Source organism: Grampus griseus, assembly GCF_964374135.1.
Source record: "Grampus griseus genome assembly, chromosome: 8".
In the NCBI taxonomy this organism is placed as follows: Eukaryota; Metazoa; Chordata; class Mammalia; order Artiodactyla; family Delphinidae; genus Grampus; species Grampus griseus.
This window is the reverse complement of record NC_139002.1, coordinates 61,489,446-61,513,498: the sequence shown is the minus strand read 5'-3', so window position 1 is coordinate 61,513,498 and position 24,053 is coordinate 61,489,446. Positions and strand designations below refer to the sequence as shown.

At 42.1% G+C, this 24,053-nt stretch overlaps 2 protein-coding genes across 5 annotated transcripts in view; both read right to left on the bottom strand.

Moving 5' to 3' along the window:
* The window catches only part of RRM1 (ribonucleotide reductase catalytic subunit M1), a 36,564-nt gene extending 18,043 nt beyond the window's left edge, over window positions 1-18,521 (bottom strand). Inside the window, exons 1-7 of the mRNA XM_082659205.1 lie at window positions 18,211-18,521; window positions 12,873-12,961; window positions 7,591-7,768; window positions 6,412-6,512; window positions 4,069-4,128; window positions 3,179-3,218; window positions 2,759-2,921 (exon numbers count right to left, since the gene is read on the bottom strand). Of these exons, the coding sequence (XP_082515331.1) occupies window positions 2,759-2,921; window positions 3,179-3,218; window positions 4,069-4,128; window positions 6,412-6,512; window positions 7,591-7,768; window positions 12,873-12,961; window positions 18,211-18,229 (650 nt within the window). The 5' untranslated portion in view covers window positions 18,230-18,521. The remainder of the gene's footprint in view (window positions 1-2,758; window positions 2,922-3,178; window positions 3,219-4,068; window positions 4,129-6,411; window positions 6,513-7,590; window positions 7,769-12,872; window positions 12,962-18,210) is intronic.
* Window positions 18,522-19,996: 1,475 nt separating this feature from the next.
* Window positions 19,997-24,053, bottom strand: part of STIM1 (stromal interaction molecule 1) — a 194,465-nt gene continuing 190,408 nt past the window's right edge. For all 4 annotated transcript variants that reach the window (XM_082661253.1, XM_082661254.1, XM_082661251.1 and 1 more), the window contains one exon: window positions 19,997-21,907. In XM_082661253.1, the coding sequence (XP_082517379.1) occupies window positions 21,391-21,907 (517 nt within the window). In that variant the 3' untranslated portion in view covers window positions 19,997-21,390. The remainder of the gene's footprint in view (window positions 21,908-24,053) is intronic.

Sequence of the window (24,053 nt, the reverse complement as noted above, 5' to 3'; positions counted from 1 at the left end):
ATCAGTTTCTTCTACAAATTAGCCCATGTTTCTATTTCGTTTTGTGTCTTTTTCTTATAATCCTTCAACAGTTAACATACACTGCAAATATCTTCTCCCAGTCTGAAACTTTTTTCACTGTATTTGGTTCACAGAAGTTTTAAGTTTTAATGTAGTCAATTTTTCCTTATATTGTTTGCTTATTGTATCTACTTTAAGAAATCCTTCACTACTCTGAGGTCATATATAATCTATCAAGATTTAGGTTGATAGTCATGATGTCTGCAGCTCACTTTCAAATGACTCAGCCAAAAAAAATTTTTTTTTAATTTTAAAGATAAAAATACATATATATGGCAAAATGTTAGTAAGTTTTTTATCTAGGCAGAAGTGAGTGCATGGGTGGAGTTCACTGTCCTTTTCTTTAAATTTTCTGAATGTTTGAAATTCATATTAAAAAGTTGAGGAGGAAAATATTTATTTTCTCTATATGTTCTTCTAAAAGATTTTACTTTCACATTCTCTTGAATTTATTTCTATATATGGCATGAAGAAGGGAAATCTAATTATACTTTTCCCCATAGGATAACCAATTTCCTTAGCACTGTTTTCCCAATGAAATGCAATGATACCCTGTTATTCATCAAGTTCCCATATAAGCCTGAATCTCTTTTTGAGCTCTCTGTTATGTTCCAGTGGCCAGAGCAAATACTATACTATCCCAGAGTAAATATCACAAAGTATGGTATTTACTCTGGGATAGACAAACCATGGGTTTATAGTGGTCTTGAAATCTGGTAGGACTTTTTCTTCAAAACTATCTTGTTATTTATATTAGTTTCCTGTAGCTGTCCTAACAAATACCACTAACTCAGTGGCTTAATATAGAAATTTATTCTCTCACAGTTCAGGAGGCCAGAAGTTCAACATCAGTTTCACTGGGTCAAAATTAAGAACATTCCTCCAGAGGCTCTAGGGGAGAATATACTCCTTGCCTCTTCCAGCTTCTGGTGGCTCCTTTGCTTGTAGCCACATCACTCCAATATCTGCCTCTATCTACACACTGCCTTCTTTTCTTCTGTATGTATCCATATCTCCCTCAACCTCTCTCTTATAAGGATATTTTTACTGGATTCAGGGCCCACCTGAATAATTCAGGATAATCTCCCTATGTCAAGATCTTTCTTAATCATAACTGCAAAGACTCTTTTCCTTATAAAGTAACATTTACAGGTTCCAGGGATTAGGACCTGATATCTTTGAGCAGCACTAGATTATTCTTAGCATTTTGCTCTTCCATATAAACTTTAGAATCAGCATGTTGAAATTCTGACTGGAATTACACTGAAACTATAGATTAACTTGGAAAAAACTGACATTGTTACAATATTAAATCCATTTATGAATATAAGATCACTCTCCATTTATTTGTTTTTTAATGTCCTTCAATTACGTTTTAGAATTTTTTCCTTAAAAGCCTTACACACCTTTCATTAGATTTATTCTTGGGTACCTTCCAGTATTATGATATGTTTTAAACTTAAATCTTCTAACAGCTAAAATACAGAAACTCAACTGATTAATTTATGTTGAATTTACATCCAGATATTCTGCTGAAATCTCTTTTTAATTCTAATAATTTGTCTGTAGATGCTCTTCAGGAATCATTACAGTTTTGTTCCCTCATTTCCAATCTTTTTTTTTTCTTATCTTACAATGCTGGATCAGGCCTCCACTAGAATGCTGAAAACAGAGGTCCAATAGATCTAAGTTTTTAGTGGATTATCTTTTACCAAATAAAGGAAGTTATTTTCTGTATCTATTTTGCTAGTTTTTTTATTATGAAAGTATTAAATGATATAAAATGTTAGTGCAATGAAGTACATTAATACACTTTTTGATGTTAGCATATCCTTGAGTTCCTTGGATAAAACAAACTTGCTTAGGGTGTATTAGTCTTTTTTTTTTTTACAAATTACCAGACTCTGTTCCAATGTTTCCTTTATCAGAAAATGGCACCATAATAAATCCTGTTACTCTACCCATAAACTCAGGAACCACTCTTGACTCATATCCAAATCATCAAATTCTATCAATTTTACCTCCCAAATCTCCTGAATTTGTCTATTTCTCTCAATCTCTACTTTCACCTCCCTAACCCAAAATACCATAATCTCTCATACAGACTATGATTAGAGCCCTCTAATTACTGTCAGTATTTACTTTTTAAAAAAAAACTTTATTGAGATATAATTCACATACCATACAATTCCCCATTTAAAGTGTACAATTAATGGTTTTTAGTATATTCACAGAGTTGTACAACCATCACCACAATCATGTTTAAAATTTTATTATCGGCATTTGTCTCTCTTCAATTCATTTACCACACTGCAGTAAGAGAGCTTTCCAGAAAGTAAATCTCATTTAATCAGAACAGGAGCGATTAAATGTATATCAGGGCTTCCCTCGTGGCGCAGTGGTTGAGAGTCCGCCTGCCGATGCAGGGGACACAGGTTCGTGCCCCTGTCCAGGAGGATCCCACATGCCGCGGAGCGGCTGGGCCCATGAGCCATGGCCGCTGAGCCTGCACGTCCAGAGCCTGTGCTCCGCAACAGGAGAGGCCACAACAGTAAGAGGCCCGCGTACCGCAAAAAAAAAAAAAAATGTATATCAAATTAATTTTTAAGTGATGAACTGCCTAGTTTCTTCAGGTCAAGGTTTATTTCCCTAGCAAAAGCATTTCAGAACATTAAAAGCGACTATAGATGACACATACCTAGAAAGTTGTGGGCGGTTGGTGCCAGCATTGAAGAGAGTGGGAGAGGCATGGGTAAACCACTTCTCAGAGAGAAGGTTGTACGTTTCAATAGCAGCATCAATATCTTCTTTGTGAATGCCCACAGATACCCTCATCAACATATGCTGTGGTCTTTCAGCCACTAAAAACAAAAGAGGAATTTTCACGTAATGGGACATGTGAGAAAAACTAGGCTGAGATATGTACTTGAGTCAAAAAAAGGAACACCAAAAGACAATTTTAAAAATTTTACACCAATAAGCAGCAAAATTATTCATAAACTAAACCTGAAGTTTAAAATGTTAGAGTTTAAATAGAAGTGCTAAGGCTAATAGCTCAAAGCTCTATTTTCAATATAATGAATAGAAAATGTACCACACAAACACATTCATGTCTCACCTTTTCCACTGATCTTCAACAAATAGGATCGCTCCAGCGTCTAGAAAAAGCAAAACAACAAAAAACTTCCAGGGCATAGTTTTTAAAGACATAGTAGATATATCATTCACAATAAGGCAATCTTTTTAAATCTTCTCCGTTTTTAATATAATCTTAAATGACAAGAATAGCATATTTCGTTTTACTAGCTTTAGCTTGGAACATTATCAATTGGCTATTTGTTTTGGAAAAGACTGCCTGAAAATTTCTGGAAAAAGCCAGCTCTATGTTAATATGTATAATGTTAATAGCAGATGTTGTAGTATTCATCACCACATCATAATGGTTAACATTTATGAAGTGCTTATAACAGGCTAGGCATTGACCAAAGTAACACACACACTCACTCCTCAAGAGAATTTGCTGTTGAAATTTTATTATTATCCCCATTCTAAAGATGAGGAAACTGAGGACAGAGAGATTAAGTATCTTGCTAATAAGAAATGGAGCAGAGATTTGAACCCAGGTGGTCTGACACCAACATTCATGTTCTCAATCACTACATAATACTGTTTATCAACACAAAAGTACCTAGAAAAGCACTTGGCACATAGTAGGAATTCAATAAACAGTTGTTGCATAAACAGTAGAATATGGAATCATTCTGGCAAATTACCTGCATAACTCCAAAGGTATCCAGAAGTAATATTTGGAAAACTTGAAAACTGCAAATGAATAAGCTATCTTTCCTTAATTCAAACAACGACCACCACTCTAACCCCACTAATCCCACAGGTCCCCCAACTCCCAACAAATTACTACCTCTATAATTATATCACTAAAACATAAACAAAAACCTGTATTTCCTGATTCAAGGAGGAATTCCCACTCATTTGAAACCCATTATTTACCTTAAAGCCAAAGTAATTATAAGAGAAATCTCGGTCATAGATAATGGCAGAATTCAGGCGCTGGTGAAGGTAAAAAAAAAATCCATCATTAAGATAATTAGATTTATTTTCACAAACTCTGGTATCTTTCAGCCCTGACTCCAGAACTAAAACTGACATAGAATATAAAAGAGATAACACTAAGTATTACTTAGTATAGAATAGAAATCCATACCTGATGTCAAGAAAAAAAAATTATATAAATTGAGTATCCTAATTAGGTTTAAAAACATGTACATTAAAGGACTAGAAGAAAACATTTAAGTATAAGTTGTATATAAGTAAAAATACATATGTGACTTACCAAACTTTCCCTATTATGTTTACAGTACATCTCTGAAGAAGGAAAGAACATGAGCATAAAAGGGACTATATTATCACCCTTAAACATGTTTTTAGATTAGCTATTACTCCAAAAGTATCGGAGTCATATAATTAATAATAAGTATTTTTATCTTCCATTTTAAATTGCACATAACAATATATAAGATAAATAATTACGTTAATTCTAAGGCTCATCAAATCCATGGTCCTTTAACAGGTTTTAAACAAACTACTGCTGTGACAGTAATATTTTAAAGCAGAACTGGCCATTGTTACAGGCTTTTGTAGGCTATAGAGACATTTAAAGAAAACAAAAGCAGTTAGGTACAAATAATCATTTTGGATAGAGAAATGTGGAGCCAGTCTTTCAAAATACTATCAGTATTTCCATATAAGGATCCATGTCCAAGGACTTGAAAAATCTATACAAAACTCTTCCCTACTAAGTCCGTGCGCCATAACTACTGAGCCCGCGCTCTGAGCCCGAGAAATACTGCTTTACACAGTATATTTCAACATTTTCCAAATTCCATTCATTCAGGTATCATCTCATCTCCATGATTTGTGTTAACTACCATCCATTCTATTAAGACTTTCATTCTCACTTTTTTTGACTTTAATAAGTTTATTTGAAAAAGAAACTTGTGGGAATTCCCTGGCAGTCCAGTGGTTACGACACTATGCTTTCACTGCCGGGTTCAATCCCTGGTAGGGGAACTAAGATCCCACAAGCTGCAGGACATTGCCAAAAAAAAGAAAGAAACTTGTATGTTGATTCCATAAGTGGAAGACTAGTATAAGTTGTCATAAAATGAAAACCATAATAGGGAGGGTGGGAGGGAGGGAGACGCAAGAGGGAAGAGATATGGAGACATAAGTATATGTACAACTGATTCACTTTGTTATAAAGCAGAAACTAACACACCATTGTAAAGCAATTATACTCCAATAAAGATGTAAAAAAGAAAAACAAAACTCTTCCCTTCCTCTTAAATTTTTAAGGGCATCTTTGTTGCCAAAGACAGGTAGGGGCCTTGCATGAAAAATGGAGAACTGAAATACTTGATTATCAATATTTATTTTTTAGATACAGGTTTTTGCTGTCGTCATTTTATTTTAGTTTTTCACCTGTCTTCAAGATTATACATATGAACAACACACAACTCAGTCTTCTCTCAGTCTCTTTAACATCAGATACATATTTAGAGACAGCCGACTAATCATTCTATTACCTACAGTTAAAAGTGGTTTCTAACCTGTGCAGATATCCATGGTAAATAAATCCTGTGTGCAAAAGGGCTGGCTGGACCTACCCATCTTTTCCCTTCTGTTCTTTGGGATGTAATTAAGAAAGGGGTTGAAACACAAATGGATAATTTTTAAGTTGCTGAGCAAGAAGATCTTTCAAAATTTTACTTGAACCACCCTTTTGGAAGTCAGTTTAGCAATGTCTACTAAAATTTTAAATGTACATACTCTTTGGCTCAGCAATTCCACTTAAGGAATTTACCTTACCGATACACTCATCTACAAGTAAAGTGCTACCATACAAGGATATTCACTGCAGTGAAAAATGGAAAACAAATATTCATCACTACAGCAATTCTTACATATATATATAATGATGATACAGCTACAGAATGGAATTCTATGCAGGTAATTCATAAATGCTAATAAAGAACTATCTCTAAGATATACTTGCAAGTGAAAAAGTAACAGAAAGAATAGTATGCACAGTACACTACCACTAAAAGGAAAAATAAAGGTACACATACGTGTATTATAGAACAGCTCTGGAAAACTACATTTTAAAATGACAAAATGTTGCTGTTTCTAGAGAGGAAAACTAGGATTCAGAGAAGCAGAAAGAATTACTTTTTACCTCTATCTCTTGTAGTGTTTAAATTTTTAAAAATGCGCTTATTGTCTTAAAAAAAAGAATCTATAAAAAATTTTTCACCAGAAAAGCATTATACATACATCTTTATTGGCCAAAACAATATCCACTGTTGACTTGGCCACCATGGGAGAGTGCTTGCCATTATGCGGATTTATGTAGTTGAAGAGGTCTTCCATTACATCTAAAAACAAAACAACAGAAAATTAAAATATCAAAATCACTTAACAGCTAATTCAATCTTCAGGTAACAGTTTAAAACAGTGGTTCTCAACCGTTTTTCATCCCAACCCACCTTAGTACCTAGCACAGAAAGTGCTCAATGAACATACACACGTCTAATAAATATATAAGGAAATATATATATTTATAAGCTAAATCTTCCAGAGTTAGAGTGAGCATAGGCTCCTGTAGTTTGAAAAAGACTGCCAGATGATTCTGACATATAACCCCATTGAGAATTACTGGTTGAAAATAAAGAAAAACAGAAATTACAACCTCTTCTCAAGTTTTTTTTATCCTAACAAAACAGACACTCAACTTAAAATTCAAAACCTATCATCCCAGGCATTTTACTTCTATAAATGCACATTTAGTAATAAGCCCTCTCTCTTCCAGACATCACAGCAGTATTTAGTCCTCTGCATTTATACATATAATACACATATACACAAAGCTGGCATTCTGACTGAATTTGACTTGAATCCATAGTTAATTTCGGGAGAACTGATATCTTTACAATAAATCTACTGAAGAGTGAGATATAATGTTTAAGTCCCCATATAACAGATCTCGAATTGAAAGCTGAAAGATTTCTACTCTCAGTCTACCAGCTGACTTCTTATATACCACTTTTTATATACCTAACAAATTATTTAACCTTCCTTTGCCCACATTCCCTGAGCTATAAAATGGGAGTGCTGACTAATGGTGACAAAAGACTGACTGTAACACTTTGTTTAACCCAGAAATTATCAATAAATATTATTCTTTTTTCCAACCACACCACCACCAAGCATCTAAAGATGCGTTTCAAAAAAAAAAAGAAACAAAAAGATAAAGAAAAGTATCCATTGACCCTTCCACGCAGCAGGTCAGCAGCATGGAGAAATAGGAAGTTCTAGTCTCCCTCTGCCACTAACCTGCACACTTTGCTTTTTTAAACAAGATGGAATTTCTCTTTCTGACACTCAAGGTTTCATTCTAGTAAACTTATAAATTTTCTGAGAATACTAAATTCTTTCTTTTTCCTCTGGACTCACCACTGAATACTTTCTTTGTTTCTTTGTGCAAGTTAGAGACGGCAATCCTTGCTGCCAGGATGGCATAGTCAGGGTGCTTAGTAGTCAAGGTCGCAGCTGTTTCAGCAGCCAAAGTATCTAGTTCCACAGTAGTGACCCCACTGTATAAGCCTTGGATTACTTTCATGGTGATCTGAGCCTATAAAAGCAAAACCAAGAATTACTTGTGCTTTCCCAAGAACCAAGAGCTTCCTTAAGAGAGCAATGAAGAAAACAATCAATTTATATCAAGATAAAAGACAACTTCCTTTTATGAAAAATTATCTTTCAGAATGGTGGGCTGTGGAAAATTTAGTAATGAGAATTCATAAGCCAATAGAGCTGCTAGAAAATGCATACTACATATACAATGAAGAAGTGTGGGACGAAAGAAAGAGAGAAAGAGAAAGAAAGAAAGCGGGGGGAGGAAGGGAGGAAGGAAGGAAGTTAGTTTTAAAATCTAAGTAGAGCTTTTACAGAGATTAACAGTCACACAGGGAAACAGCTGAAAACAGACCAATGATTCTATCATTATTTCCCCATCTTGCATTCAAATTCTCTCTATATAATCAGGGTTCACGCTACATACTTACCCATTTTGCCCCAATTCTACCTAAGGACAAGTACGGGAAAGCAAATGAATCAAACTTTAATCATTCTAATGAAAGGAGATGAAGATATAAGTTAGAGTTGGGGCTGAGTCATCAAATAATTTAATGGCTACTCCCTCTTTAACATTTCACAAATTACAAAATATCTCAACTTTCATGATCTTCTCTGACATTTCACAATTACCTGTGAGATGGGTATATAACTTTCACCACTTTACATGAGGAACCAGGTTACTGGGACTTGCCCAAGCTTTACTATCTAAGTCTTCTGGCTCCACATCCCATTCAACCTCAATGCATTTCACTGTTTTCAAGACCGTACTGTAAGAGATACCCCTCTTTAAAACACACGACGCTAACACACATATATATGGAATCTAAAAAAAAAAAGGTTATGAAGAACCTAGGGTCAGGACAGGAATAAAGACGCAGACCTACTAGAGAATGGACTTGAGGACACAGGGAGGGGGAAGGGTAAGCTGGGACAAAGTGAGAGCGTGGCATGGACATATATACACTACCAAATGCAAAATAGATAGCTAGTGGGAAGCAGCCGCCTAGCACAGGGAGATCAGCTCGGTGCTTTGTGACCACCTAGAGGGGTGGGATAGGGAGGGTGGGAGGGAGAGAGACGCAAGAGGGAAGAGATATGGGAACATATGTATATGTATAGCTGATTCACTTTGTTATAAAGCAGAAACACACCATTGTAAAGCAATTATACTCCAATAAAGATGTTAAAGAATAAATAAATACATAGATAAATAAAACACACAATGCACAAGTCAAGAAAGACAAATTCGGGGCTTCCCTGGTGGCGCAGTGGTTGAGAGTCCGCCTGCCAATGCAGGGGACATGGGTTCGTGCCCCGGTCCAGGAGGACCCCACATGCCGCGGAGCAGTGGGGCCCGTGAACCATGGCTACTGAGTCTGTGCGTCCGGAGCCTGTGCTCCGCAACGGGAGAGGCCACAGCAGTGAGAGGCCCACGTACCAAAAAAAAAAAAAAAAAAAAAAGACAAATTCCATGTTGTATATATGTATGTGTTTACTGAATCTTTAAAAAAAAAAAAAAAGATTAGGGAATTTCCCAGTGGTCCAGTGGCTGTGTCTCCAAGCTTCCACTGCAGGGGGCACGGGTTCAATCTCTGGTCGGGGAACTAAGATCCCACAAGCCATGCAGCCGAAAAACAAAAAAAAAACAGATTAATCCAACAGAAAATGAATGCCATTTCCCAGTTGACAAAAGCATGCCCCCTCAAAAAAAAGTGTGTACTTACCAGTTTAAAATCTATTCCAATTAAATTTCAGACCTAAGCTCAGGTTGCTCCTTTCTTCTCAGATCCAACAATTAACTCATGTTCAGTAAAAGAGTAGTGAAGTCTTCTAAATGATTTCTGGTGCTACGTGGCAAGTAATCAGAACTCAGAATAAAATAACGTCTGTGTGCTAATAACCATGCCAGATCTAAAAACACGTAGACTTTTTCAACTAAATCTACCCTAGAAAGCTCGAGTCAGCTCTAGCACACCTGCACTCTGAAATGTGTGCATGAGGCAATAGAACACCTACGAGTCAAGATACCTAAGTTCTTCTTCCTACACTCCCACTCATTTGTACAAGTCACTCCCCTTCACTTTGGACCTTCCTTATCTATAAAACAAGGAAGATGAAATACGATGATCTCTCAGGTTCGTTCCAACTCTAATATTCTACTATTCTAATTATTGTCTAGATTTCTAAATGTAAAAGGGAATTTATAATAAGCATATTTTAAAGCTGTATAAAATTATTTTCTTTTGACCATTTTGGTCAATTCAATATTTATTGAGCATCTAATTATATGCCGGGGACCAGCCCCAGCTGGACAGGTTTCACCCAAAGGGGAGGACGGAGTCGGCGTGGACAGAGCACAAGACACCTCAGAGGATGCAAGGCTCTGACAAATTTATTTTCAAGATTCCAAAAGCTTTTATACTATAAAGTGATCTTATTTTCAAATTCAACATCCTCTTTCCCATACCAAAAACTCCCCCACATAGGCCACAAAACAAAGGTGGTTTACATCAGCAAATTAATCAAAACAAATTAGGTAATTTTCCCATCGCCCAGAGTCTCTTTCATCTCCTGTGGTTAGGTACATGTTGGTCACATCTACGTCAGGAACACAGTCTGCGGTTTTCTCATTCTTCTCAGAAGATTAAGGTGTTCTTGTACCTGTACATTCTGCTTGATCAAGCCATAAACTTAAACATATAATTCTATTAGTGATTAACAATATTCAAACAACATTTCTTCTACAAATTTCCCAACCCTACCATAATAATCAAAACAATACACATTATTTTTATGCTTCTAAAAAACTATGGGAGCGGGCATTGTACCATAAACTCATTGATTAAACTCACTGTTGCATAAAAACTCGCCACCATACCCAGGTATTTTCCAACATGTTTATAACTCTACTGGGAGGCCATGACTCTCACAATTAAAATCAAAAACTACTGCAAAAATATTCCCACCATTGTATTTCCCCAACAAATATAATCATTAAAGGAGCCGAAGTAGCTACAATTCTTTTCTTGGTTTTTACCCTAACTTGGGGTTTTTCTTAAACCCCTGCATTAAAACTATACATTTTTCCCAACACCAATAACAATCCTACAAAAATCATCTTAGGCAAAGGCAGGGGAAAACAAGGGGAACCACACAGAGGAAAGCTTTGCTTCCACACAAAAAAGCTGTGGTTCACGGAGGAAATGGGAAACAAAGTCCTGCTGCGGTGGGAGAGCAGCTGCTATTGGCCAGGTCTCTTGTCTGCTACCTGGGTTCCCATCTGAGCTGGGCGTGGGAATCGAAGCAGCCACGGGGACAGGAGACCTCCCTCAAAACAGGTGAGGGTTCAGGCCCCTGCAAAGTTGGGGGGGTGAGGGTCTGTGCCCCACCTCTGTTGGCCCCCAAGTTCTCTCCTGATGGCCCCTCTGCGACTGTGCCTGTCTTAGGTTGTTCCTTCCCTGAGGAATCTTACCCGTCTCTGGCTAACCAGCCATCCTCCGGGGCCAAGCAGGGAGATGTGAGATGTGTGAGTGGGCGAGGTGCAGCGCCCCCAGAGAAGGTCAGTTCTCTGTCACCTTGGTAGCCTATGCCCCCGTGGCCTCCACGCCCAGCACCTGCCCTGGGATTCCCTCGCCAACTGGCGGGGCCCCGGCTCTGGTCACATGTCTTCGGGAACCCAGGTTTCTCCTCCAGGGAGAGCCCAGCTTACAGCACTGGGCAAGAGAGACCGATTGCACGGCACCAGCCACCAGGAGGCCTCAACCTCAGTGTGGGCAGGAAAGCCCAGGCACCAGCCTTGGGCAAGGAGATTGTGAAAAGAGAGCGCCTCTTGGCAAAAGGGCAAGAGGGGCCGTTGCAGGACAGAGGAAGGAAGAACTTCCATCAGCAGGAAGTCCCAGGGAGGGAGAGCTTTCTCTGCCCAGGGAACAACAGGGTAGGGGGAATATAAAAAACCCTGTGTTCAGGAAGCTTTGCTTTTCCAATTTTATGTCTGACAGCATCAGCTTTGCAGAGGAGAACTTTGCCTCTCCATATTTGTGCCTGATAGCATCAACTTTGCTTGACACTACGGGTCTCGTCTGTGCTGTAACTCAAAGGCACTTCCTATACGGCTCCCAGCTATTATATATGTGTTAAGCATTGTGGATATCACAAGAACAAGATACAGGCCTCCCCAGCAACTCTCGGGGAGGACAGAGACATATAATTAATTTCTATACTAGGTGGTTAATGCTATGAGGCCAGCACAAGTGCTAGAGTAGGACAGATAAAATACCTAAATAAGGAGGGGGCAGTATGGGTTTAAAAAAAAGAAGGTTCTTAGAGACTCCGTTTAGTAAGATCATTTTGAAAGCCATGTGGAAGATGTATTTGAAGACGGCAAGATGAGAGGAAGACCAGGAGAACACTTCAGAGACCACTACAGATAGCAGTCTAGATAAGGGATGCTGAGGGTCTAGAGTAGAGGAGTTATAGAAAGAGAAAAGCACAGCAACTTGCTTATGAATACCTGGCTCTCCTTAATTTAAAAGCTGGCCATGAAATCTATTTTATATTACTTTTATATTACTTTATATTACTTTAATGTATTCTTTCTACATAGATAACAGAAAAGCAAATTTCCAACCAGTTTCTACCCAAATGACCACAATTCCAAAACAAGTTTTTCCACTTATGAATAAAATAATTTGCTCAAAGAACTCTCTAATATGAAATGTTAATGTCAAGTTTTCCTCTTTGCTCACTTTTATAGTTCTCTGAAAAGTCAGAACTCACAGCACGGAACAAGATTTAGAAAAAAAGTTTTGTTTTGTTTTGTTTTGTCTGTTTTATTTTTTTTGCCATGCCACACGGCTTGAGGGATCTTAGTTCCCTGACCAGGGATCAAACCCAGGCCATGGCAGTGAAAGTACCATGTCCTAACCACTGGACCGCTAGGGAATTCCCAGGAAAAAAGAAAGTTTTAAGCAATAAATTCACATTTTATATCCAAGGCCAAACCAAAATATAGAGCAAGTGAGTGAAGGGCCAGAGATAAGAGACAAGTAAAAAGAAGTGCATGAAGCAAGGAACCCAAGATATAAAGCCCATTTACTTACAGGATCAACAAAGTCCATATTGAGTCCATAACAAAGCTTCTGGATTCGAGATGTAATTTTGTCAAACATAACTCGCTCTTGGCGGCCATCTAAAGAATCAAACCATAAATTCATGTTAGCACTTATTAAGATAGCAATGTCAAAGAATCAAATGTAATCAGCATGTAAACTTTTTAAATTGGCCAACATGAAATGCAATTTCATAGATAAAAGATTCAGACCCCCAATAGTTCATCGAGAGATTATTTTTTCATCTTCAAAAAGCAGGGATTCTATACTGATTCTTCCCTTACATTATACATCAGATGGATTCTTGCAATAAATTTCCCTACCCCACCTTGTCCAAATGACAGGCAGAACTATTCTTTAAAACTTAAGTCAAAATCATATCACTACCCACCGCCGCCCAATAGAGGTTTATCATCTCCTTCAGAATCAAGTCAAAATCATTACAACAGTCCACAGAATCCTACACAACCTGCCTTGTGTGCCCCCTTTCCCAGCTTCATCTCCTACTCTCCCACCTTCCTCACTCAACATACCCCGCAACCCTGGCTCCTTGCTATCTATACCTCTTTTAGGTCTTTGCTCAATGTCACCTTCTCAATAAGGCTTTCCCAGATCACTCTATTTTAAACTGCAATGCCCCAAACACAGCCTTGCTCCTCTTTATGCTCCTTCTATGCTTTATTTTTCTCTATAGCACTTATGGTCATCTGACATACTCTATGTTTTACTTACGTATTTGTTTATTGTGTGGCTCTCCACATCCACTAGAATACAATTTCCAAAAAGAAAAAGATTTTGTCACGGTTTATGTACCAATGTATTCCCCAGTGCCCAGACCAAAGACCAAGGCCTACCACATAGTAGGTACTCAAATATTTATTGAATGCTAAATGATTTATAAACCTGTCTCCATTCTAACATCTTCATGATAAATTTGGCTTACATACTCTCCTAGAGTAATTAATGATTTTGAATTTACTTCACACCATGTAAAGAAGTACTTCTTTCTATTTGTAACTCAAAACAATCTTCCAGAGGCAACCTCTTAGTTTTTATTTTGGAGATACGGAAGCATATACATATGGATCTCATTTAGTTAGTCCTTTTATGGTTTTGGACTTAGATCCTATTGCTCTTTGCTCTTCCTAACAAAAAGTCCTGGCTGGCCCAAGGACGTTCTCAAATGTTTGATAAAGAATAAATAAACAGTTAGATACCACTAGTAACCCATCACCAATAGAACAAGTTAGTTTCTCTTAAACACTGATATATTAACTAAGATAGCCCTTCTCTTTCTGATCACCACTGTGACCTCCTTTTCTAACCAGACGCACATATGCCAGTGTTTAACTCTGGAATACAGTTAATTAGCTGGCCTACACTGGGACTGAGCCCTCAATGCTCTACCAGCTGGTTAGGCAGACAGGTGACCACAAGGCAATATTAGCAAACTGAGAATCTGCAGCTGCCAAATTAATCAGGAAACTGACAGAAAGTACAATGGCAACTGTCTTAATTCACACTGGAAAGTGGAGGCACACTAAGGGGCTGAAGGACCAATGATCCACTGTTCTCTAGCCTATCATTCCTCTTGGTCACTTTTTTCAACCCACATGTTGATTTTATCATATCACTAATCCCTGCTTACATTATTATCCTCTCAAACAAGGCCTTCCTTAATTTGGTACCACATCTCCTCTACTGTTCCTTGTGAAATAGCCTAAGTCCCAACAGGGCCTCCCATTCCCACATCCATATCACTGCTTATACCTTACTCTGCCTAAAAGTCCCTCTTCCACCTTTCCATACGTCTAACTCCTCCTCACTATTCAACTCTCACCACATCCATGAAACCTGCCCCAACAACTGTAACCCACATTGACCTCTTCTTCCTGTGAAATCCTCTAGAACACTAATTGTCTGATTTCCTCTTGGTGTAAGCTGTCTTTTTTAATTCCTCTCTCTTCAGGAAGACTTTGCTAATACTGTAAGACCAAGGATGTGTCTCTTCTACAAGATATGAACTTTCTATTCCCTCTACCTGCAACGTTCAGCCCACGGACCTTCACATAGCTGACTCTTAGTATTATTCAGGGCTCAGATCAAATGTCAGCTCCCTCCCTGAGGGTACAAACCAAGATTACCTTCTCATTCATCTTTATCACATTACCCTGTTTTACTACCATCATCTCACTAACCACTATCTGGAATTAACTGATTCTTACATGTTTACTTGTTTCTTATATACACTTAACTACTGTCACTCACCGCAGAATGTAAACTCCAATGAGAAAAGGGATTTAGCTTGTTTTGTTCACTGCTGAATCCCCAGTACCTAAAACAGTTCCTGGCATAAAGAGATGCTGAATACAGTCAGCCCTCTGTATCCATGGGTTCCACATGAACAGATTCAACCAACCGTGGATCATGTACAATTTACGATCCGCAGTTGGTTGGAGCCCTGGATGGGGAACTGGAACTCAGATGCAAAACCCACCGAGGCCGAGGGACTACTATGGGACTTGAGCATACACGGATTTTGGTATCCACAGCAGGTCCTGGAACCAAATGCCCACGGATACTGAGGAATGACTGTAAATACCTTCTGAATAATTGAATGAATGGGCTTCTATAGCCTATACTTTACCTATTAGAATATTGAACATATTTTATTATATTATTGTTCTTGTCTATCTTTCTCAATTGATTGTAAAGATTTTTGAAAACAAGACCTATGTCTGCCTACTCACCACTGTAACCTCAGTGCCCAGCACAGTATCCCCACAGATCTGTAAAATATAGTAACACAGTGGGCTGTAAAGGGAATTAGAAAGGATGGGAGGGAGGAAGGGAGAAGAGAGGGAGGGATAGACAAAGGATATGGAATAGAAGAGATTATCAGAGGGCAAACAGATGCTTTAAAAGGTATTATTTTGCAAACTTTTGTTTCAGTTTTATGTAAATATTTACATATACATGTGTGTGTACTCAGTCATGATATAAAATGCAAAGTTGTGAAAACACTATACTAAAGTCCAAAGCACACTTTTCAACTCAGCTACACTGCATTTGTTCCATTGGTTCTCAACGTTTTTTTTTTAACCTTAATCTCCTTGAGCAATACGATACTGTCCCACCAAGAAAAATAGCCCAAGACAGCAGATGAGAAAAACTCATCTACTGTTCCCTTCTGTTATCTAACAATTTTCATATGGATTATTCCTGCATCCCTAACAGCCCTAAGATCATGGAAGATGGAGATGCCTTCTCCCTCTATTATTTCCCTCATGGTGCTAAGCAAGATATTAGCACATTCAGTAATACTTTAGGTAGGCTGCTAGTTGCCCTCCTGAATAATCACATTAAGATTAACAAAACCTACATGAGTTAGTCTGCTACTATACTATCATGCCAGAAATGGGGGGGGGGTGGATACCCTAAGCAAATTAAAGATCAAAAATAAAATAAAGAAACAAATCTAAGTACAATGTTGTATATTAACAAGCCTTTACAGATGAACCAGTTTGCAAGGCAGAAATAGAGACACAGAGGTAGGGAATAAACCTATGGACAACAAGGGAGGAAAGCGCTGGGGGGCGGGGTGTGTGTGTGAATTGGGAGACTGGGATTGACATATATACACTAATATGTATAAAATAGATAACTAATAAAAAAGAAAAGAAAAGAAAAGAAAAAACAAGGCTGGCAGAGTCTAGCAGCAAACCATCTGGATCATATTAGGTTCTCTGAAGGAATGAGAAACAAAATAAGACCTGCCTTTTGTTTGTTGTAGATAGTACTTTTTAAACCACAGTATTCGAAAGTGGACCCAAAAGGTTAAAAATGCAACACAGAGGTGTTACCCACTCCAGAGATCTAAGTCCACAAGTTGTCAATTCATCTGTTACAGATTTATCATAAGGGCTCCTCATACTTACATACCTTTTTCTAAAGGTCTAAAAAACTGAATGCTCCTCTCTCATTCACAGGTATGGACCAATAAAAGTGCACTATGTATTTTGATCTTTGGTCTCATCAGCTAAAACGGGAGACTTGGGAAATTCAGAAAATGATGTTCTAAAGATACTGATGCCAGGAAGGTCCACCACTGTCCATCTCTCAGCTGTACGCCACCTAGTTACAACCAAATCAACTACCTGCCTACTCACAACACTCATGATATCCTATATTTTAAAATAATTATTCTCATCCACTCATAAATGAGCATCTATATTCATGGCAGGTCCTGTGCTAAGTGTGGGCATAAAGTCCTCATCTTTGAAACACTCACAGCCTAGTGGACAAAACAATCAGTCAATCAGTGTTCACTAAGTGCCTACAATTTTGAAATAACTTCTTTGCTTCAACAGAGGCAAGTAGAGTCGACTCAAAACGTGTTCGTACCTGTCCCATATGGTTCTCTGTTAAGAGTATGTTTTGCTCTTGTTTTTCCAACCTGATTAAATCTTTTCCGGAGGCAAGTCTGTCTCCTCTTATAATTAATTTCACAGAATCAAGCAAAGGACTGACACAAAGGAAGGTACTCAGCAAGCCTAACGGGAAATAAGTGTTGAGGAAGAACACAAGTCCCTGGCCCTTCCCGGTCCCCCACGCCGCCAGAAGATGTCTTGGCCACCCTACTCTAATTCCATATCTCTTCCCATCAAGGGTAAGGCCAGCCAGTCCCGATCCCAAACTCCTCTGGGACCACTCCTGGGGCAAACGGCAACACATCCCTCACGAAGGGCAAACTCCGTGGAGATGTCTGTATCTGAGCCTGACGTTTTTCACCCCACAAAAGAGCTCAGGAAGCTGCTAGGTGCCCGTGTAGGGTGCAGAGCCCCTGCTTCACTAGATCCCCCCGTGCCTAGGACAGGTGACCAAGCCTTTCAAATAAAACTCTGTTGTTCGCTATGGGTTCGAAGCCTGGCCTCACCAGCATCGAACCGGGTGACCGTGCAGTCTCCGCACCTCTCTCTGCGCTTCAGTATCTTCACCCGCGAGGCGGACCCAATAACCCCTACCTCAGGGGCTCCCGGTGAGGAATCAAGTACCGCCTGCAAAGAGCTGTGCGCGCACAGCTACTATTCGCTAAAGGGAAGGTGTTACCCTTTCGACATGCGGCCGGATGGCAGAGCCACGGGGCGCAGACTAAAGGTCAGAGGGGGGTTGGGGACAGACTGACGAAAGGGCAGGAGGCCGAGAAGGTGACAGGGCGGGAAGCTGCCGCCGGCAGCGCGGGAAGCGGCGGAGGCGGGCGGGCGCGGCTAACTGCTAGGGCGGCGGCAGCCCGCGTACCTCCCCCACCGCCCCCTCCCCGGCGTCTCACCTCGCTTGATAACATGCATCGCAGCTAGTGGCTGAGGCGCCGAGGGATGCGAGACGCGGCTGCAGCTCTGACGCGCCGGCAGGATCGAGAAGGTGGCAGAGTGCGGAAGGTCAGGCTCGAGGGGTTGCTCGGGTGCAGGGCCTGGCGTTAGGGCCAGAGCGCACTTTCCCTCCACAGAACAGGGCAAGGCAATCCGAATCCTCTTCCCGCTCCCGCCAGCCGCAACGCAAAAGGGGCGCGACAGCGCTCGCAGGAAGTTATGCGATGCCGCCAGCGCCGCGGCCGGCGGGCAGGCCTAGCGTAAGAGAGTCGTTCCCACAGCCGCCATGTTGAGTGTGGGCAGGGCCCAGGAGACGGCGCCTCTCCCACGGTCGTGTTAGGTGTGGGTGCGCCCGGCGGGAACGCCGCTCTTCGGCCGCCATGTTGGGTGTGGGCAAAGCCCTATCTGGGGCTCCGCGGCCGGACGTAGCGCGCAGAGGCAGGCCAGGCGTGGCTCCGCCTCTCTTGCCGGCAGGCCCCGCGGAAGTCAGGGCGGTTCGAGTATTTTTGAAATAGCGAAACCCCAACCGTCCGCTTTTTCTTGTCTTGAAGACTGTTACGTGATGATAACCCAAGACTGCCGTCCGAGCTGAGCTCTAGCCTGAGATCCGCAGCCGGAGGGCCCCAGGGCCCTTCGGGCGGCCTGAAATCTCGCACTCAAGTCAGGTTGGAAGAGAGCCTTGCTAGGCCAAGGGCCTTTGGAGTTTATCTTGACGGAAATGGGAACGAGCCCTGGCAGAGTTTTGAGCAGGGCAGGGCTATGATCCATTTGCTTTTAGAATTATCCAGTGGATGTGGCTCGTGGAGGTAGAATGGACAGGACTTGGTTACCGAATGTGGAGAGTCAGAATAGGTGAGACATGACTCACAAGGCTGGTGTAGAAGCTTCCGATTTGGGCTAGGCAGACTGATTTTTATGATATCTCACGTGGCATCCCCTCCCTAAAACCTTTCACTGGTTCCTTACTGCCCTGAAGGTGGTTCCAAGGTTCCTGTGAAGTACAGTGGTACCTCAAAGATATTGGTTCCAGACAACTGCAATATAGCAAATATCACAATAAAGCAAGTCACACAAACTTTTTGGTTTCCCGGTGCATATAAAAGTTATATTTACACCATACTGTAGTCTATTAAGGGTGCAATAGCATTATGTCTATTAAAAAAAATGTACATACCTTAATAAAAAATACTTTGTTGCTAAAAAATGTTAACCACCATCTGAGCCTTCAGCAAGTGGTCATCTTTTGGCTGGTGGAGGGTTTGAAATATTGCAAGAATTACCAAATGTGACACAGAGACGTGAAGCAAGCAAATGCTGTTAGAAAAATGGTGCTGATAAGACTTGCTTGCCACAAATCTTCAATCTGTAAAAAATGCAATACTCGCGAAGTGCAATAAAATGAGTTATGCCTGTAATTCTAACAGTCACAGGTGATAAGTGAAGCCATATGATAGATAGGGTCAGATGGCCTAGAGATAGGGTTGCCAGATTTAGCTAATAAAAATGTATCCCCAATATTTCATGGGACATAATTATACTAAAAATTTATTTGTTTGTCTAATATTCAACTACTGTATCCTGTATTTCATCTGGTAACCCTACCCAGAGAGCTTTTGGGAATGTGTATGAGAGTTTCACTTTCCTTTGGCAGCAGAGAAATGTCTCTTCATCCTGTCTGCTGTGCCACAAAGAGCACAGAGAACACAAGGAGAGTCAGTCAAAGCCAGCAGAGGTTAAAATCTCCTACATGCTTTATTGGACTTCAAAGAGTCTTATGAAATAACACAGAAAAACCCATGTGAGGGTGTCCAGGGGGTACAAGGCAGTCTGCAGCCTAGCACCCTCCCAAGACCAGCCCCAGGTGCCCCCACCCCAGGCCCAAAATAGGATCCCAGAGTAAAGACACGGCAGGGAGTGGGGCAGAGGGAAAATACCTTTACAGCCATTGCAAAAACAGGGAAGGGAGAGAGTTGTCTAGAGGGTGGGAAGGGCGGGGGAGTGGTCACACAGCCACCTTGACCTACACCATCTTCCTTAGCCACCCCCTTCCCTAAACCGGCTGTGTCCTTCTTGAGCCTCTGGCCCAGGATATGCAGTAACATGAAAATGGGGTCTCACAGGGCAAGTATGCAGTGCAGGCACTTGGGAAATTCAGGAGATTTCATTTTTCAACTTTAAACTGTCTTTTGGTTCAAATGTGACAACATCCTGCCCAGCAGCTCCAAGGCCCCATTAGAGCCCTGTATCATAGCTGAGGCTCCCACGGCCATGGGAGCCCACTGTCCTGAGCCTCAGGAGTAATGAGGCTTGGGGAGCATTTGGGCAGCGCCTCTTATAGACAAACCCTCCTGCAGGGTGGGGGAGCGGGGATAAGAGAGAGGCAGGTGTGAGTGAGAGAAGAGAGAAAAGGTGACTGCTTTGTAGCCCACACCTCTGGCTTCCACTCATCCTCCAACTAGGAGAAGTCTCTTCCGATCTATCCCCTAGCCTAGCCTCTCTTCAGAACTCTAGTGGCTTGTCCTCTGGGAGTTGGTTTCGCTCCCCCATGGACCCCTGGAGGCCTCAGTGAGCTCCAGGCCGAGGTTCCCTCTGGCCCACCACACTCCCAGAGAGCAAACTGCAAATATTAGGTCCTAGGCCCCAGTCTGGGGCAAACAGAACCATGGTCGGTGAGGTGGAAGAGATCTGAGGCACAGGTGTCAGAAGTTACTGCCCCTCTCTTCCCCCCTAGCCTCTAGGGGAAGTTGGGGAGTGGCGGGGGGGGGGGGAGTCCAAAAGCAGGAGACAGAGAGAAACAAGAAACCAAACCTCAAAACTGGGACAGCAGAGACAGAAGCTGGACCCCAGAGGTGGACTGAGAGCTGAGGGGGCAGCAACTAAGACATGCACTGAAGTGGAGAGGGAGTGACAGCAGCAGCCCATGGTTGGGAGGGAGGCAGGGCAGGCAGGCCATGGTGGTCAGTTAATAAATAATGTTGAAGGACCCAAGGATACGGGGGGCAAGTATGTACAGTGCCCAGGCCCCAGGGCCAGCCCCTCCCATGCCCCATGCTGGGGGCCAGGTATGTTGGAAGGGAGGGAAGGGGAGGCAGAAGACCAGGTGAGGACAAGCTGTCCCACAACTGCCACCCTCATCCTGCCTACTTCTTAAGAGGCTTCTTAAAGATTTTGAGGGGAAACTTCTTCCGGCCTGGGCTGGAGTCTGTCTCCTCACCAATGGAGCCATTATCCTCCTCAGCCACGGCCTTCTTGCCAGCCAGGTGGGGAATACGTGTATTTCGGCTAGACTGCAGGGCTCTGCTGTCCCCAGCTGGAGAAGGCGTGTCTGGGTCTGGGGAACTGGGGCTGTGAGAACGGGAAGAATCCAAATGTGGAGAACCACTAGGTGGGGCTGGGGAGCTCAGCTCCATCAGGCTGTGGGCCTTGTCCAGCCCGTGGTTCAGTGCCAGCAGTGCCTTCTTGGCCAGGGCAGGGCTGTCAGGCAGTTTCTCCACCAGAGAGGCGGGATGGACCCCCTCAATCAGCCGGTGGCTGCCGTTGGAAGTCATGGCACTGAGAGCCTCATCTGCAGCACGGACCATCTGAGGAGGCTTGAGGACCAGACGCTGGCGGTCACTCATGTGGAGGGAGGACTCCGAATCGGAATGGGTCAAATCCCTGTAAGACAGGTCAGAGAGGAAGAAAGGGACGCATAGAGGATGGGGGGGCAGGGGGAAATTTGAAGAGGAGACAGGGGCCAAGAGAGAAGACAAGGGCAGGGTAGGAAAATGGGGATGGAGAGAGGGGCAGGAGAGATAAAATAGGGTGAATAGCAGGTGGGAAAGAGGGAAGAATGAGAAACAGAGGGAAGTTGAGCAGGCCATAAGCACGGGATAAGAGAGAAGGAAGGAATAGGGAATAAGGATAGATTGGAGAAGAGATAAGGAGAAAAGAGTAAAATTGGGGAGGAAGAAAAGCAAAAGGAGAAGCAGGTAGAAATAAGAAGGACCAAGGGGAGAGAAGAAAAGAAAGAGGCAAAAGTGATGGAGAGAGAAGAGACAGACAAGAATCAAAAACAAATGTCATTATACCATTATCTTTCTGGCAAAGGGCTTTCTAAGGCCTGCTCCCCACCCCTGATGAATGGCCAGGCCCTAAACCGGTGCAACCATTGGCTTCAATGCCACAGGCATCCTCCTCAATAAAATCTCTGCTTCCATAGCTGGCTAGATTTCTTACAACTGCACCCTAAGCTAACCCAGAACCCGTATATTTCTCTGAGTCACCATTTTCCATGCCTCCCTCCCCCATTTACTCCTGTCACCCCTGGGACACATCCAGTCTGGGCCAGGCCCCAAGGAACAGGGCACATGCAATAAGTGAGCCTGACCCAGCCTGGGGAGACAAGGGTAAGAACAGCCTTGCAAACAATCCCTCACCCACCCCAAAAGGCCAAGATGCTGCCTCTTCCAACCCTCTGTCAGGATTCAAAGGAGGTCACAGAGAAGTGTTTCAGCATTCAAACCAAAGCTGGCTGACAGCAGGAAGGCTGGGGTCTTTTTCAGAGCTCTACAGATGGGGAGAACGTAGGGAGGCATAGAAAGACAGGACATTGGCCTTTAAGGAGCAGTGGTTCAGAAGAGCTGCATGCTGGAAGTCCTAAGGTCTAATTCAATTTCCAGCTCTGCCTGAGGCTTGCTGTATGACCTTGGACAAGTCATCTAACCTTGCTGGTCCTCAATTTTGGCCAAATGAAGATAACACCAATTCAATTATCTTGCAAGACTGTTTGGAGGCCCAAATATGTTGGCAAAGCACTTGAAAATGTAGAAAGTATTGTGGGAATGAAGATGATGAGGCCAGTCAAGCAGGAAGACCCTTCCGTGGGCCAGTCACAAGAGGTTTCTTTGCAAGGCTGAGCTACGGGGACACGGCACTGCACACTGGACGTGCACACACAGAGGCAGTCCAGGATAGTCGAGACCCTTTAAGGGGCTGGCTGTTCCTAAGAAGACCACGAACTAATTCTGGACGCCACACCTCCTGCCTCTATAGACAAGAGGGTAGATATGGGAGTCCCCTTCCAATCCCGTAACCCTCCTTCTCCTTTCCCAGAGGCCTGAGAACCCATGGCAGAGGCAGAGGAGAGGGCTAAGGGAAATGTTTAAACATCCAAGTCAGGAAACCAAAGGGAAAGGGTCATGAGTGGGAGAGGAGAGCACAGCAGGACCCGGAAAGAAGGAGGCTGTGGGTGGAAAAATTAGGGAGGGCACCAGGCTCCAAAAACAGGCAAAAGCAGGAGGTTGACTAATAGTTATTATAGGTTTAATTCTCAGCAGGAAACAATTAACTTAAGCAGCCACGCTGTGGGCCAGTACCTTGCTGAAGACAGGGGATAGCAGAGAACAATCCCAGCTCCAACTCCCATTCCAAATACTGTTTCAGCCACGTACTCTAGTGTTTATGAACGGTCTCATATTTGCTTTCATATTTCAGATGGTGTCCTTGCTTCTATCTAAATGTGTCCTTGTTTCTCTAAGTCCCAAGATGACCCTCTCCGTATCCTGCCTTTTCCACACAGGTGTGAACCACTGAGCATGGTGCCAAGGAAATTCTGGGGGGCAGCCACACCGGGAAGAGGGGCCCTCTAGGCTGAGGAGGTGAGGATCCTAGGAGCCCACCTTTCTAATACCAAGGAAGGACGAGAGGTCAAGAGGTTGGGGTCTACCCAGACTCACTCCCACTGGCCCACTGCCCCATTTGGTCATGATTCCCATCCCTCTGTGCCTCCATCATCAACGAAAGCTGAGGCTTCCAAAGCAAG